This window comes from Podarcis bocagei, assembly GCF_964188305.1.
Source record: "Podarcis bocagei genome assembly, chromosome: Z".
Taxonomy (NCBI): Eukaryota; Metazoa; Chordata; class Lepidosauria; order Squamata; family Lacertidae; genus Podarcis; species Podarcis bocagei.
This window is the reverse complement of record NC_138140.1, coordinates 49,321,091-49,335,099: the sequence shown is the minus strand read 5'-3', so window position 1 is coordinate 49,335,099 and position 14,009 is coordinate 49,321,091. Positions and strand designations below refer to the sequence as shown.

At 43.7% G+C, this 14,009-nt stretch overlaps 1 protein-coding gene across 1 annotated transcript in view; it reads left to right on the top strand.

Annotated features, from left to right (window-relative positions):
• Window positions 1-3,964: 3,964 nt before the first annotated feature.
• CD40LG (CD40 ligand) overlaps window positions 3,965-14,009 on the top strand; it is a 31,171-nt gene continuing 21,126 nt past the window's right edge. The window contains exon 1 of the mRNA XM_081179133.1: window positions 3,965-4,215. Coding sequence (XP_081035259.1) covers window positions 4,066-4,215 — 150 coding nt within the window. The 5' untranslated portion in view covers window positions 3,965-4,065. The remainder of the gene's footprint in view (window positions 4,216-14,009) is intronic.

Sequence of the window (14,009 nt, the reverse complement as noted above, 5' to 3'; positions counted from 1 at the left end):
TCCTGCAAGCCATGTAGTCTGGAATAAACTCAGTCACCCCTCCCATCATTAATTGTTTCTACTAGGTGGGGAGGGGTGTTGGATCTGCTTCCCTGCCTTGAAGAAAGGCACAGGTCAGATGTGTGCCCAGACCTGGCCACGCTTCGCAAGAGAGGTGTGTTGGTTCAAGGTGGCCACGCTGCCTGCAACTTGCACTCCTTCCTGACGTGTCTTCCCCAAACCCCTTCTTCCAGAGGCTGTGTTGAAGTTTTCCATCACGTGGAACACAAACTCGCGGAACTACCTCGAGGCTCAGGCAGTGGTGGAAACCCTCCTCAAGCATGAGACGCCAGAGAGTCTCTTGCAATACGAAGGGATCAAAGCAGCTGTGGAGTCTCTCCTACCATACACGACACTTCCAGAGCCTGGGCCGGTTACTGCAGGCCTCCATGTTCCTTGATTTCATGTGACAAAACGGGACGGGGAGATGGACACGTGATGAGCTTTATTTATTTATTTATTTATTTATTTAATTGAGTACAAATTAGAAAAAAATACAAATATACAAAAAAGGAAAATACATGTAACCAATAGAAAATTAGAAAACATTTTACCTTTTCTGATATTTACAATTATTTGCACCTCTACAAAACAAAATTCACAATAAAGAAAAGAAATGAAAGGTAAAATATAAAAGAAAAGGACAAGAAGATAAAGAAAAGGAAGAAATAAGATCAAGAATGAGAATTTTAAAAGTAGATAAGTATTCACTATACACAGCCATTTCCAATCTATATTTATGTTCAATTATGTATTTTCATCATTAATGTCGTATTTTTTTTCTCCCTTAATAGGTCACACGCTGTAAAATTTGTTTTTCTCACCCTTACATGGGTTTTGGATATACCGTATTTTTCGCTCTATAGGACGCACTTTTCCCCCTCCAAAATTAAGGGGAAATGTGTGTGTGTCCTATGGAGTGAATGCAGCTCCTTGGCTTCAGCAATAGCAACGTGAAGCCTTCGAAGAGCAGAGGGAGCGCTCCCTCCGCGCTCCGGAGGCTTCACATTGCTTTCCCTGAGGCCTGGAGAGCGAGAGGGGTTGGTGCGCACCGACCCCTCTCGCTCTCCAGGCTTCAGGGATAGCCACCTGAAGCCTGCGGAGCGCAGCGGGAACTCACTCTGTGCTCTGAAGGCTTCAGGGATCTTTGAGGCTGGCGGTGGGGGACAGTGCTGCTTTCCCCCACTGCCATCCCCACAAGCTCGGGGGGCAGCGGGAAGGCAGTGCGCAGCCTTTGCGCTGCTCCCCGACCTGGTCTTTGAGGCTGGCAGTGGGGGAAAGCAGTGCTCCCCCCCCCCGCCAGCCCCAAAGAGCAGGTCGAAAGGAACCCAAAGCCTCTGGAGCCCAGCAGGAACTCCTGCCATTCTCCTGAGGCTTCGGGTTGCCTTCACTGAAGCCTGGAGAGCGAGAGGGGTCAGTGCGCAGCAACCCCTCTCGCTCTCCAGGCTTCCAAGGTAGCCATCTGAAGCGTCCACAGCGCAGCGGGAACCCCCGCTGCGCTCTGGAGGCTTCGGATGAATGCAGCTTGAACGCACAGAACGCACCTTGTTTTAGAGGGGGAGAACAAGAAAAAAATAAATCTCCCCCTCTCTGCGCAGCGCCCCTTCAGCAAAGCGGCAGGAGAAATGGAAGGGCGCTGAGCAGAGAGGGGGAGATTTTTTTTTTCTTGTTCTCCCCCTCTAAAACAAGGTGCATCTTATGGTCAGGTGCGTCCTATAGAGCGAAAAATACGGTATTTACTCCAAGCTTTGCTGGCTGTTTAGTGTGTGTGTACTTATTTATCTGTTAAAATATTATTGGACCACATTTTCATCATAAGGCAAAATGCACCATAGAGATTAAAATGAATTTAAATACAACAAACTTAAACAACAAAACAAAACAGCTGATCAATCAAAATGCCACAAAGCACTGCAAACTATTCAAAAGCAATTGGTCTAATAGAACTAATATAGCTCATTTCACTGTGAAACAAACTATCTTTATTACATCAATTGCATTTGCCTAGGAGGACTAAGTGAACACCAGCCATTTAGCAGTACTCATTTTAAATTCATTTTTAAAATCTCACATTTAACAAAGAAGAAAAAAGAAAAACGGATAAGAATGCAATTTAGCTGTTGCAATTTTTTTAGCAGCGATGACCAGATTTAATCATGGTTGTGTGTGCTCGGTATAAACATCAGAGTGGATCTCCCCCCCCCCCAAAGCTGCTTAGTTGCCATTATCATTCATATCAGTCATCAGCTACTGTACTTGATGCCCTCCAGATTGGCTGATAGGGTAACCATTTATTTCCACACATCCTTGTTTTGGATCTGTTATCAAGATACGTGAGGGATCATCACGTTTGGAATACTGTGTACAGTTCTGGTTGCCTTCCCTCAAACAGGTCATGGTAGAGTTGCAAGGGATCAGAAAACAGCAACCACAATGGCCAAGATGGTGGGGCGACTCCCCTGTGGAGTTGCAACATTTGAGACTTCTGGGTTTAGAGAAAACGTGAGCAAGAAGTGACGGGATCAAAGTTTGTAAAACCATGCATGGCACAGAGAAAGTGGACAGAGAAAAATTGTTCTCCTCTTTTAACACCAGAAGCTGTGGACATCCAATGGAAATGAATGTTCAGGGCAGATTAAAATAAAAGTCCTTCACAGTGCACAGGAGGCAGTGATGGCCAACAATTTGGATGGCTTCAAAAGAGGATTCAGCAAATTCATGGAAGAGAAGGCTATCAATGTCTACTAGCCAGGATGGTTATGCTTTGCTTCTGTGGTTGAAGGGATCAATGAATCTGGATACTAGTTACTAGAATCCACATGAGCGAAGAATGCTCTTGTGCGTGGGTCATAGCTGTCAATGTTTCCCTTTTTTTAATGGAAACTCCCTTATTTCAAATAGGATTCCTCGCAAGAAAAGGGAAAAGTTGACAGCTATGGCTTGGGTCCTTCTTGATGGTTTCCCATTGGTACATCTGGTGGGCCACTAGGTAGGTCATTGGCCTGATCCAGTTGGCTCTTCTTATATTCTTATGCCCCCAGCATCCACATGCAGGATATGAGAGTCAGGATGGGGGCGATAACGCTACCTGCTTGTGATTTTATTTAGATACCATGAAGAAGAGATTGATCACCAATGTTGATCAATCAACCCTGACTGAGTCAAATGGAGGGCCCCATCTTGGAAAAGGCTCCCATAAATAAGGAGGGGGAGGGGAAACAGAATCCAGGCAAACTTAGCAAATTCACATTTTCTGAAACCATATGACCTCTGAAACACAGCCATTCTTTGAAATTCTCCACATTTTGTCATGCAGCTCTTTGGGCAAGTAATGTGTTCCAATTTGCAGACACTAGGGTAAAGTGTACATAATTTTTTTTTTAGTGAAAATTGTGAAGATGCACCTCATTGGGGGAAACTGCTCTGCAAAAATGTGTACATTGAATGTCATACAAATATGAATGTACTAGGAGCGATTCATACTAAAATGCCAACAAATTTTCACAAGGACTTAACAAAAATTGCAAACTGATGTGGAAATATGGAGAATTTAGTGTTGGATGGGAAAAATGAGAAACTGAACCCAGAATTGACAGACTTGCCCGTCCTTAGTCACCGATGCTTTCTTTCTTTGAAGCCAGGAAGAGGTTGGGGTGTGCGTGAAGAGGAAAGAAAGAAAAAAGTCTGTCTATGATAGGGGGAAAAGGTGGGGGGTGGGCAGAAGAATGAAGTTGCTGGAGGAGGAACTTGTGACAACCCATGGAAGCGAATGGCAAACGATGAATTCAGGAAATGACTTTGTTGTCGCTGTTGTTGTGGAAGAGGAGTGTGAACAAATGGAAGATGAGTTTCCTCCCCAGGAAGAGGTGGGCAGGCACACACACACACACACACACACACACAGAGAGAGAGAGAGAGAGAGAGAGAGAGAGAGAGAGAGAGCACTTGTTGCTCTCTTGCGCAGAGTAAGTAGCGAGGTGGTTTTCAAGAGGCTCAGAGACGCAAGAATTCAGGAGGTAGAGACACATGGACTCTGGTGAGCCTTATCCATCCACAACCCCAAGACCTGCTGGCTTCACCATGAAAGCCTTCACAAGCTTGATGGCGGTGTTCGTTATTGCACAGCTCGTTGGGACAGTGCTTTTTGGCTTATATCTTCACATGAAGGTGGACAAGGTAAGGCTGCTTCCTCGTTTGCTCTGGTGTCACTCTGTAAGGACAGTGGAGGGCCAAATTGAGAAGGAAGGGTTTTCACAAGTGTGAGAACAACTTCAGGGTTTACTGCTGCAGACCATGATTGTCAAGACTTCCAAGTTGTAGGATCTGCGGTCTTTTTTTAAACCAGCAAATTGAGATCCAGAGGGAAACAAATAGCAGGCAGATATGATAGATGTACGTATATATATAAAAGTTTTGCATTACTGTATGTAGAGAAAGTCAATAGAGAGATCCCCCCCTCATTCTTTCTCAAAATGCTGGAATCCAGCCAAGGTCCAAGGTGAGAGTCAAGATAGATAATAGGATATCTTCATGTGTAGCTAATTTGGGGCAATTTGCTGCTGAAAAAATGCTATGATGTCATTACCTCACCTCAGAAAGGATGTTGTAGAGCTGGTAAAATGTTCAGAAAAGGGCAGTCAAAAGAACCAAGGAGGTGGTACGATTCTCCTCTGAGAAAAGGTTACAACATTTGAAGCTTTTTAGTTTTGAAAAAAATATGACTAAGAGGAGAAGTGATAGAGATATAAAGAATTAAGCATGGTGCAGAAAAAGTGAAGAGGCAGAATGTTTCTCTAGCGCTCGTGCTAGAATTTAGACAGGGGGCAGGCGGGTGTGGGGGACTCCCTGGTCCTGAATGAGGTAACTGTGCCCCTGAAGGACCAGGTGCACAGTCTGGGGGTTATTTTGGACTCACAGCTGTCCATGGAGGCAAAGTTCAATTCTGTGTCCAGGGCAGCTGTCTACCAGTTCGATCTGGTATGCAGGCTGAGACCGTACCTACCTGCAGACTGTCTCGCCAGAGTGGTGCATGCTCTAGTTATCTCCCACTTGGACTACTGCAATGCGCTCTATGTGGGGCTACCTTTGAAGGTGACCCGGAAACTACAACTAATCCAGAATGCGGCAGCTAGACTGGTGACTGGGAACAGTCGCTGAGACCATATAACACTGGTCCTAAAAGACCTACATTGGCTCCCAGTTTGTTTCCGAGCACAATTCAAAGTGTTGGCGCTGACCTTTAAAGCCCTAAACAGCCTCAGCCCAGTATACCAGAAGGAACGTCTCCACCCCCATTGTTCAACCCAGACACTAAGATCCAGCTCCGATGGCCTTCTGGTGCTTCCCTCACTCCAAGAAGTGAGATTACAGAGAACCAGACAGAGGGCCTTCTCGGTAGTGGCACCCGCCCTGTGAAACGCCCACCCATCAGATGTCAAGGAAATAAATAACTATCCAACTTTTAGAAGACATCTGAAGGCAGCTCTGCTTGGGGAAATTTTTAATGTTTGAAGTTTTATTCTGTTTTTAAGGTTCTGTTGAAAGCCGCCCAGAGTGGCTGGGGAAACCCAGCCAGATGGGCAGGGAGGGAATGAATGAATGAATGAATGAATGAATGAATGAATAAATAAATAAATATGAATGTTGGGAAGATTCAGGAGAGACAAAGTCCTCCTTCACATAGTCAAAACTATTGAATTCACTCCCTCAATAATGTAGTGATGTTGCTAGCTTGGGTGTTTTTAAAGATGATCAGACAAATTCATGAGGCTTCAGTGGCTATTAGCCATACTTAGTTAGTTTATTTAAAGAGTTTTAATCATTGGCATTTCTTCCTTCTTAAAATAATAATTTTTATTTCTTTGCCGCAGAAGCAAACTAACACATAACCATGTAAGCAGTAACAGAAGCACAGACGGCGCATTTTTGGTTATAGACATGTTATAGACATGCTGTTACATTTAGCAAGAGTCATATGTAAGACTCTTGCTGTATGTAACTGAATATGTAAGACACGTCTATGTAGCACTGCTGCAATGAGGAGTGAGTCGCGGGAGGAGTTGCTTATATGACTCTCCCAATTTATATAATCAGAAAATGGGAAGCAGTCTGCCTCAGAAGTGTCTGATTTGGCTTCACCCCAGATTACATGTCTGGATCTGACCAGATGTTCAGAAAAAGCAACATTCCATACATTCGTAAGGTTCCCACATAGGAACCTTTGTTGATTTCCAGTGTTTTTCATTAGCATTTGTAAGCTGTGTACATAAATTAACACTATATGGCAACAGTAACAATTAATCATAAAACCAAATTCCCCGTTTGTGGAATGTTCTCCCCAGAGAGGCTCGTCTGGCACCATCATTACATATCTTTAGCTGCCAGGTGAAAATATTCCTCTCTACCCAGGCCTATGGCTGTTAAGCAATCTATGGCCTGTTAAATACTTATGTGGAGGGGGGGGGCTGTTATTATGGTTTCTATTTTATTTATTAATTTATATATCACACTATACCCAGAGGTCTCAGGGTGTTTCACAGAACAAAATCAAAATATAAAACCACAAAATATATAATAAAAATAAAAATAATGAAGGCGCCACGTGAGCTTCTCTGGGGAGAACATTTCACAGACAGGGAGCCACTGCAGAGAAGGCCCTGTTCTCGTGTTGCCACCCTCCGGACCTCTTGAGGAGGAGGCACATGAAGAAGGGCCTCAAGAAGATGAACTCAGGGTCTGAGTAGGTTCATATGGAAAGAGGCGGTCCTTGAGGTATTGCAGTCCTGAGTCGTTTAAGGCTTTCAAAACCAGCACTTTGAATTGGGCCTGGAAACTAATTGGCAACCAGTGCAGTCAGACCAGGATCAGTGTAATATGCTCCAACTGTTGTGCTCTGGTGAGCAACGTGGCAGCTGAATTCTGCAGTAACTGAAGTTTCCGAATCATCTTCAGAGGCAGCCCTACATATAACGCATTGCAGTAATCCAGCCTTGAGGTTACCAGAGCATAGACAACAGTAGTTAGGTTATTCCTGTCCATATAGGGGTGTAGCTGGGTCACCAACCGCGGCTGACGGAAGGCACTCTGAGCCACTGATCATTTTATCCTTATGCTGTGTATTATTATGCTCTGTATTGTGCTTTTATGATTTTGCTACATAAATTATGATGGTGGGATCTTTGGATAAAGAGCAGTATATAAATAGTATAAATAAATAACGGAAAAATAATATAATCCTGAGCACTTCCTTTAAATGCCTGCTGGTATCAGAAAGTCTTTACCATGTGCCTGAACTTCAGCAAGGAGAGTGGCTGTCCAGTCTGAGTTGGGAGGAAGTTCCACAAGCTTGGGGGATACAACACTTCATGCACAATGGTTATGCACCATCTCCTGCATTGGAGGGTGTATGCCCCCCCCAATGCCAGTTGCTAGGAATCCTAGAATCACAGAACTGTAGAGTTGGAAGGGACCCCAGGGGTCATCTAGTCCAAACCCTTACAATGCAGGAACCCTGCCCACAGCTGTCCTTCGGTGAACGGGCCCATTGTGCCCTAATGCTCACAAGTGTGGGGAGTGCTGTTGAGTGCAGGTCTCACTTTCATTTAGTTGACCAGGATGATAGACTAGGTGGGATTTTGGCCTGATCTAACAGGTTCTGCTCATGTTCTTAGCTTTAGGGTGTGTGTGTGTGTGGGGGGGATTGGATAGATTAATGGGGGATAGAAAGCATATCAATGGCTCTAACCATCACTCAGAGATTTTTGAAATATTAAGCTGTATATAAATGCTTTTAAATAGATAAATATTGGGGCCAGATTTCACACAGTGCTGAGCATGACATTTGTATTTGGGGACTAGTGATAATTTCTCTTCTTCACATTTTAATGCAAACCTGCCTCATCTGCACGTCCCAAACACATGAGCGAAATGAAACAAAGCACTCCTTCGATACTGGGCACTTTCCTGAGTTTTGTGGTGCAGTTCCTCAACCAAGCTGTCTGCACAAAAAGCAGTATATTTGAGAAAACAATGCAGAAAACTCTATTGTATTATGGGGAAATTGTTTGCAAAAACATGTACATTAGGCAAAACTGCATTTGAGAATGTGCCTGTTAGCAGAAATTTGCACTAAAATGCTTATGAATTTTCATAAAGTCTTGAAAAAAAATGCAAACTGATAAGGCAGAGGAGGAAAGGGTTAAACCCTCCCCACACTTTGCAGCCCCAAACACAATTCCTCCACACGCACACACGCACAATTCCCATTACGAGGTAAAACCTCCATGATCAGAGGCAGTCTGCCCCTGAATGCCAGTTCCTAGGTAGTCACAGCAGAGCAGCACAGCAGGGGTTTTGACTTCCTGCTCTTACTTGTGAGCTGTTAAGAGACATCTGGCAGGTCCTTGCTGGAAGAAGGCTAGAATAGATAGACCTGTGGTCTGATTCAACAGGGCACTTAAAAAAACAAACACACACCAAAGCATTTATTTTTTTATTTTAGGAAAGGATGTGGTACACCATTTTTCCCTCTGCGAGTGTAGGTGGAGAAGAAATCTTAGTTCGCTTCATGAGTATAGAAGTATTGCCTCTTATCTATCATAGAATTGTAGAGTGGGTAGGGGACCCTGAGGATCATCTAGTCCAACCCCCTGAGATGCAGGAATAGGCAGCTGTTTCAAACAAGGATTGAACCTGCAACCTTGGCGTTATCAGCACCACACTCTGACCAACTGAGCTATACAGCAATGGCATAATAGCGTACCAGTCTATAGTGTGCCATGTGTCTGTGGCTGGAATTAGCCATCCAGGGATGGAATAAGCCCTTGCCACTTTGCTTATTAGGCTATTGAATAAAAACATTATTTTGTAAAGCTGCAAAGTCTTTCTTGTATCCAGCCTTTCTTGAAACTCATACTGTATTTGTTTGTTCAGTTTCTTTGCCAAAGTGTTTGGCCAGATAAAATGATGCCCATTTTTGTACTGAACCTCCATTTTCACCTTTCCAGTCTTTTGCAATTATGGCAGGGCACTTCTGAAGACCTTCAGTAAAGACCGGTGAGAAATTAAATTGGTTTGCAGCTGAATGCAAACCTACCTTGTTTGCACTTTCTGAAACACAGTGAAACACAGCTTTCTTTCAACCCACACTTGGAGTAATTTGCACCAAAATGCTTAAGAATTTTCATAAAGTCTTTTTAAAAAATGCGAACTGATATGGAAATGTGAAGAACTTAAGATTAGAAAAATGAGAAATTGAAGCTGGCATCCCTATTCTTGTGTTTCTAACCCACCTCTTTCAACTCTCTCGTGTGACTCTGACGGGAGAAAGACCCACCAGGAGTTCCAAGCATCCCAAGGGAACGAGCTCTGTGTTCCAGAACATGAAGTAGTTACTTCTGTGCTCACAGGCAGAATGGCTGACTGGAACATTGGGCATCAGCAGGTGGATCATGACCAGCGGCTGGTTCACATAAATGGGGGTACTGCAGTGGCAACTGTGAGAACCCACTGGAGAAAGCAGTGGTCTGCTGCGGTAATTTTACATGCTGATTTTAATCACATTTTGGGTGGTCAAAAGACTGCTTTAAGTTCACGTACTTAAAGCAAGTGCTTTACTTACCTCAAAACATGATGTGCCTGTCCTGTTGCGCTTGGGGGCCCTTTTTGCTCATTCTGCTGTTTGCAGACCACAATGTCTGCCCCAAAGTCTTACTCTGATGGTGCCATTTAGGGAAAGCTGGAGACAGAATGTGGAGAGGAGAAAAGCTTGCTCCATACAGATAAAAATATTAAACATTAAAAATATTTCTGTACCTCAGGTTACAGACACTTCAGGTTACAGACTCCGCTAACCCAGAAATAGTACCTCGGGTTAAGAACTTTGCTTCAGGATGAGAACAGAAATCGTGCTCTGGTGGTGCGGCGGCAGCGGGAGGCCCCATTAGCTAAAGTAGTGCTTCAGGTTAAGAACAGTTTCAGGTTAAGAAGGGGCCTCTGGAATGAATTCAGTTCTTAACCCGAGGTACCACTGTACTATGCTTCTATCCCGTGCAAGATGAGGGGAGGGATGGGGGAGCAATTTGATTCAGTTTGCATATAAAGGGCAACCTTTGCAATTTACACTTTCTGAGACAATATGTGAAGAGGATCACAGCCGCCCTCTGAAATCTGAATTTTACAACGCAGTTCTGCAGCCCAGGTATATCTATTGAAGTGCACATCTAAATGCATATATTAGTAAAGAAAAGAAAACATACAAAAATGCATTATATGTGGGGATATTGCTGTTCAAAAAATATGTACATTAAGCAAAGTTGCATACAAAAACTGTGCCTGAAATTCACACTAAAATTTTGATGGATTATCATGAGGACCTTTAAAAATAAATAAATTTGCAAACTGATTTAGAGACATGTAGAAGTAAATGTAGGATTGGAAACACAGGGAACTGAAATCCCTAACTCAGGGAGGTTTATAAACATTGCTTATACATAATGGTGGTACAAAACAAAATGAGATGGTACAATAGTTGGACATTTCTCTGAAATAAACCAGCCACTTTCAATAGCCTGAATAAAGACTAGGGATGGATCTGTCACTTTCCGTTCTCCTGCTTTCACAGTTTCCATTCTTAAAATCATATTTCCGCAGCAATTTGCAATTTGTTTTTGTTTTTTTAATCCTCATGAAAGTTCACCAGCATTTTAGGGTGAATTTATCTGAAAACACATTTTTGTATGGAATATTGACTAATGTACACATTTTAGCAAGCAGTTTTTCCCTATATAATTAAATGTCAGTATGTTATTTTCACTAACATCTGTATTTTTCCTGCACACTTATATTTTAAGCATTGGTTTGTCAGAGAATTGCGTCATAAATTTCAGAGAAGTGCGAATTTCAAAAGCTGGCTGTGTGTCGGAAAGTGTGGATTAGGCAGGTTCACCATTAAATATGTACTGAACTGAATTTCTTCCACCATCCCTAGTGAAGAGGTATATGTTTAGCCAGTGGCCTACCATGGGTTGGCAGCATCCGGGGCAAGGCAATGATCGCTCCCTCTAACCTCCTTATGGCATTGCGTGGTAGGCAACAAGTGGACCTTGCTGTACACCTTTGGCAGCCATTCCTCATGGAGCTTCCATGCCATTTGCCACATTCACCCTCTTCGCTTGGCAAGATCTCAGGTGGGGGGAGTGGTGGCTGGAGTTCCTGTCACGGAGGGTGACGGAGAACAGGCTGAGACGCCAAGTGAAACCCTTCCTGCCTGTCTGCCTCTCCTTGGCCACACAGTCCGAGGATGGGCACTGGCAGGTCCCGGTTGAGTGGGTGACTGTCCTCTCCATTGCTCCCACCATGGGGTGTGCACCTTGCCTAAAGAGACACACCAGGAGAGAGGCCCCAGGGAAGGGCCAGCGTGGGCCAGGGCTGGGCTCTGGCCAGCAGGAGTTCCGCCCAGGAGCAAGTGTCCCTTTGCTGGCCGCATGGGGAAGAAGCCACTGCACAGCCCTGAAGGCCCAGCCCGGGCACAGCTCATGTTCCCATGGCTCTAGAATGTGGCAGCCACGTGGTCTTGGTGACGGAGCCTGTCATGGGAGCACCTGGTTAAGCCCCCCTCAGTATTCTTTGCCCGGGGCTATGACCTTCCTTGGCCCCATGCTACTCCACTGTGTTTAGCTCCCAAGTCATTTAGGACTTGATAAATGAATCAGCCTCTCTACCCCTTTCAAAAGACATTCTGTTCTCTTACTAAATTTGCTCAGGAACAACTAATGAGGGATCATCTGGTATAAAATCTAACAAATCATTCCTCAAAACCTATAATGTATAAAAAAAGGCTGCCGATTGTTGATGAGGCAGGACTTCTCTTTGCAGAAGCCATACTAATTCTTCTGCAATAAGACTTGTTCTTCAACATGCTTAACAATTTTATCTTTAATAATATGGTTGGCATCTGTCTGTCTCAGGAGACAATTGAGGAGCGCGTCTTTGCAGTGAAGTCAAACAAATTTTTTAATAATACTTCCCAACCATTTAATAGGGGTTAAGCTACTTAACCAGCCAGCAATGTTTCTCTTTTTCTTTTAAAAACGGCGTTGTGCTGGCTACCTTCCAAGTGCAACCCTCTAATATTGATACCAATTTATTGATTGATTGATTGATTGATTGATTGAATGCATTTATATCCTACCTTTCCCCCCGAAGGAGCTCCAGGTGGCATGCATAGTCTCCATAACGACCCTCCCAGATAGGCTAAGCTAAGTGACTGACTCCAAGGTCACCCAATGAGCTTCATGGGTGAGTTGGGATTTGAACCCTTGGTCTCCCAGGTTCTAGTCCAACCCTGTAAGTACGGTTCCCATACCACGTGATTAGAAAATCAGCAGTTTATATTTGGGTTAAGAACTCTTGAATAGATGCCATCTGGACTCGTGATATTTTTTTTATTTTTAATCTGTCTCTGAGCCATTAAATTCCATCCTTTGTCATCTTTGTCTGCCTCAGTTCTTTAGACATCCTTCATATATATATATATATATATATATATATATATATATATATATATATATATCAGTTGAGGTGGGTGGTGTGAAAATCTTCCATAGTGAAGAAAAACTCAAAGAATTCATTCAGTTTCTCTGCAACCTCCTTATCTTCCTTTTGCATGCATTTCACTCCTTTGTCATGTAACAGTCCAACTGCCTCCCTGAATGATTTCCTGTTTTTCACATATTTAAATAAATGTTTAGTGGTGGTCATTAAAAAAAAGAAAAGAATGCTCCTTAAATTAGTTTGTTGGCCTCCTACACATCTGGGCAAGTCTAAAATCCGCAGTGCAGGCAATTATCCTCTTTGGGCCCACCAAAATGTGTGACCGAGCTTTTGAGTTCTCCAAAATTCTTTATCAGGCTGGCTGTTGAGCAAAGCAGGATTTTTGCTTATTTTTATTTTTGGCAGGTGGGGTGGGGGGTGGGAGGAAGAAACTGTCATGGTGTTATAGCCATAAAGCCCTCAATAGCTTAGGACCAGGGTACCTAAAGGACCATTTTTTACAACAACCCAACTCTGTCTTCATTCCTTGCTTTGACTGATGGTGAGTTCTGGAGGACTTGAAAGCATCCTCATTATTTTGTTGGCCCTTAGCAAGGAACTTCCCTACTATGGATTTCCTCCCATTCTTCTTATGTGCTAAATATGACTACTTCGGTTTCTTTTAATTTTTGCAAGGCTCCAGTTTTCTGAAGGAAGCTTTCTCCTTGCCTTCAAGCACATTGTCATCCTTTTGGATTTGATGGGATATTTCCTAATCTGTGGTTTACACAGGGGCGGCAGATCCTGATGTAGATCATTATTCCCCTCTTGTTCCTGATGTAGATCTTCACTTGCCCCTTCTTCCTTGACAGGGAGAGGGGGCACCATTTTGTGGTTAGCCTCAGGTGCCAAAATGTCTTGGGCTGGCTGTGCCCCTGCTCTACAGAAACATAGGTGCCCTGATAGCTCACACTCACCCTTAATCCAACCCTCATAAGGGTTTTGACTGTTTAAGAAAGAGAGAGAAACCCACTTCCTTTTCAGGATTTCAGTATAAACTCAAATGATTGCAGATTCATCATGAACAAGCTGTGGCCATAACCCAATGGAATCAATCATGTTCCCCTCCGACACTCCCAGTGAAATCAGAAGGGTTAAGCACACATTACTCTGAGCTGGATTTGTAGCTATTGAAAAGGGCTGACCCTACTGTTACCCAGTTAAATCCAGAATGGTTTAAACACCGATCCCTCGCCCAAGGGAATTCTCTGGAAACCATTGCTCTGTGAGGGAAACAGGGGTCACTCCTTTTAAAGCCCTAAACGGCCTCGGTCCAGTATACCTGAAGGAGTGTCTCCACCCCCATCGTTCAGCCCAGACACTGAGATCCACCTCTGAGGGCCTTCTGGTGGTTCCCTCACTGTAAGAAGTGAGGTTAC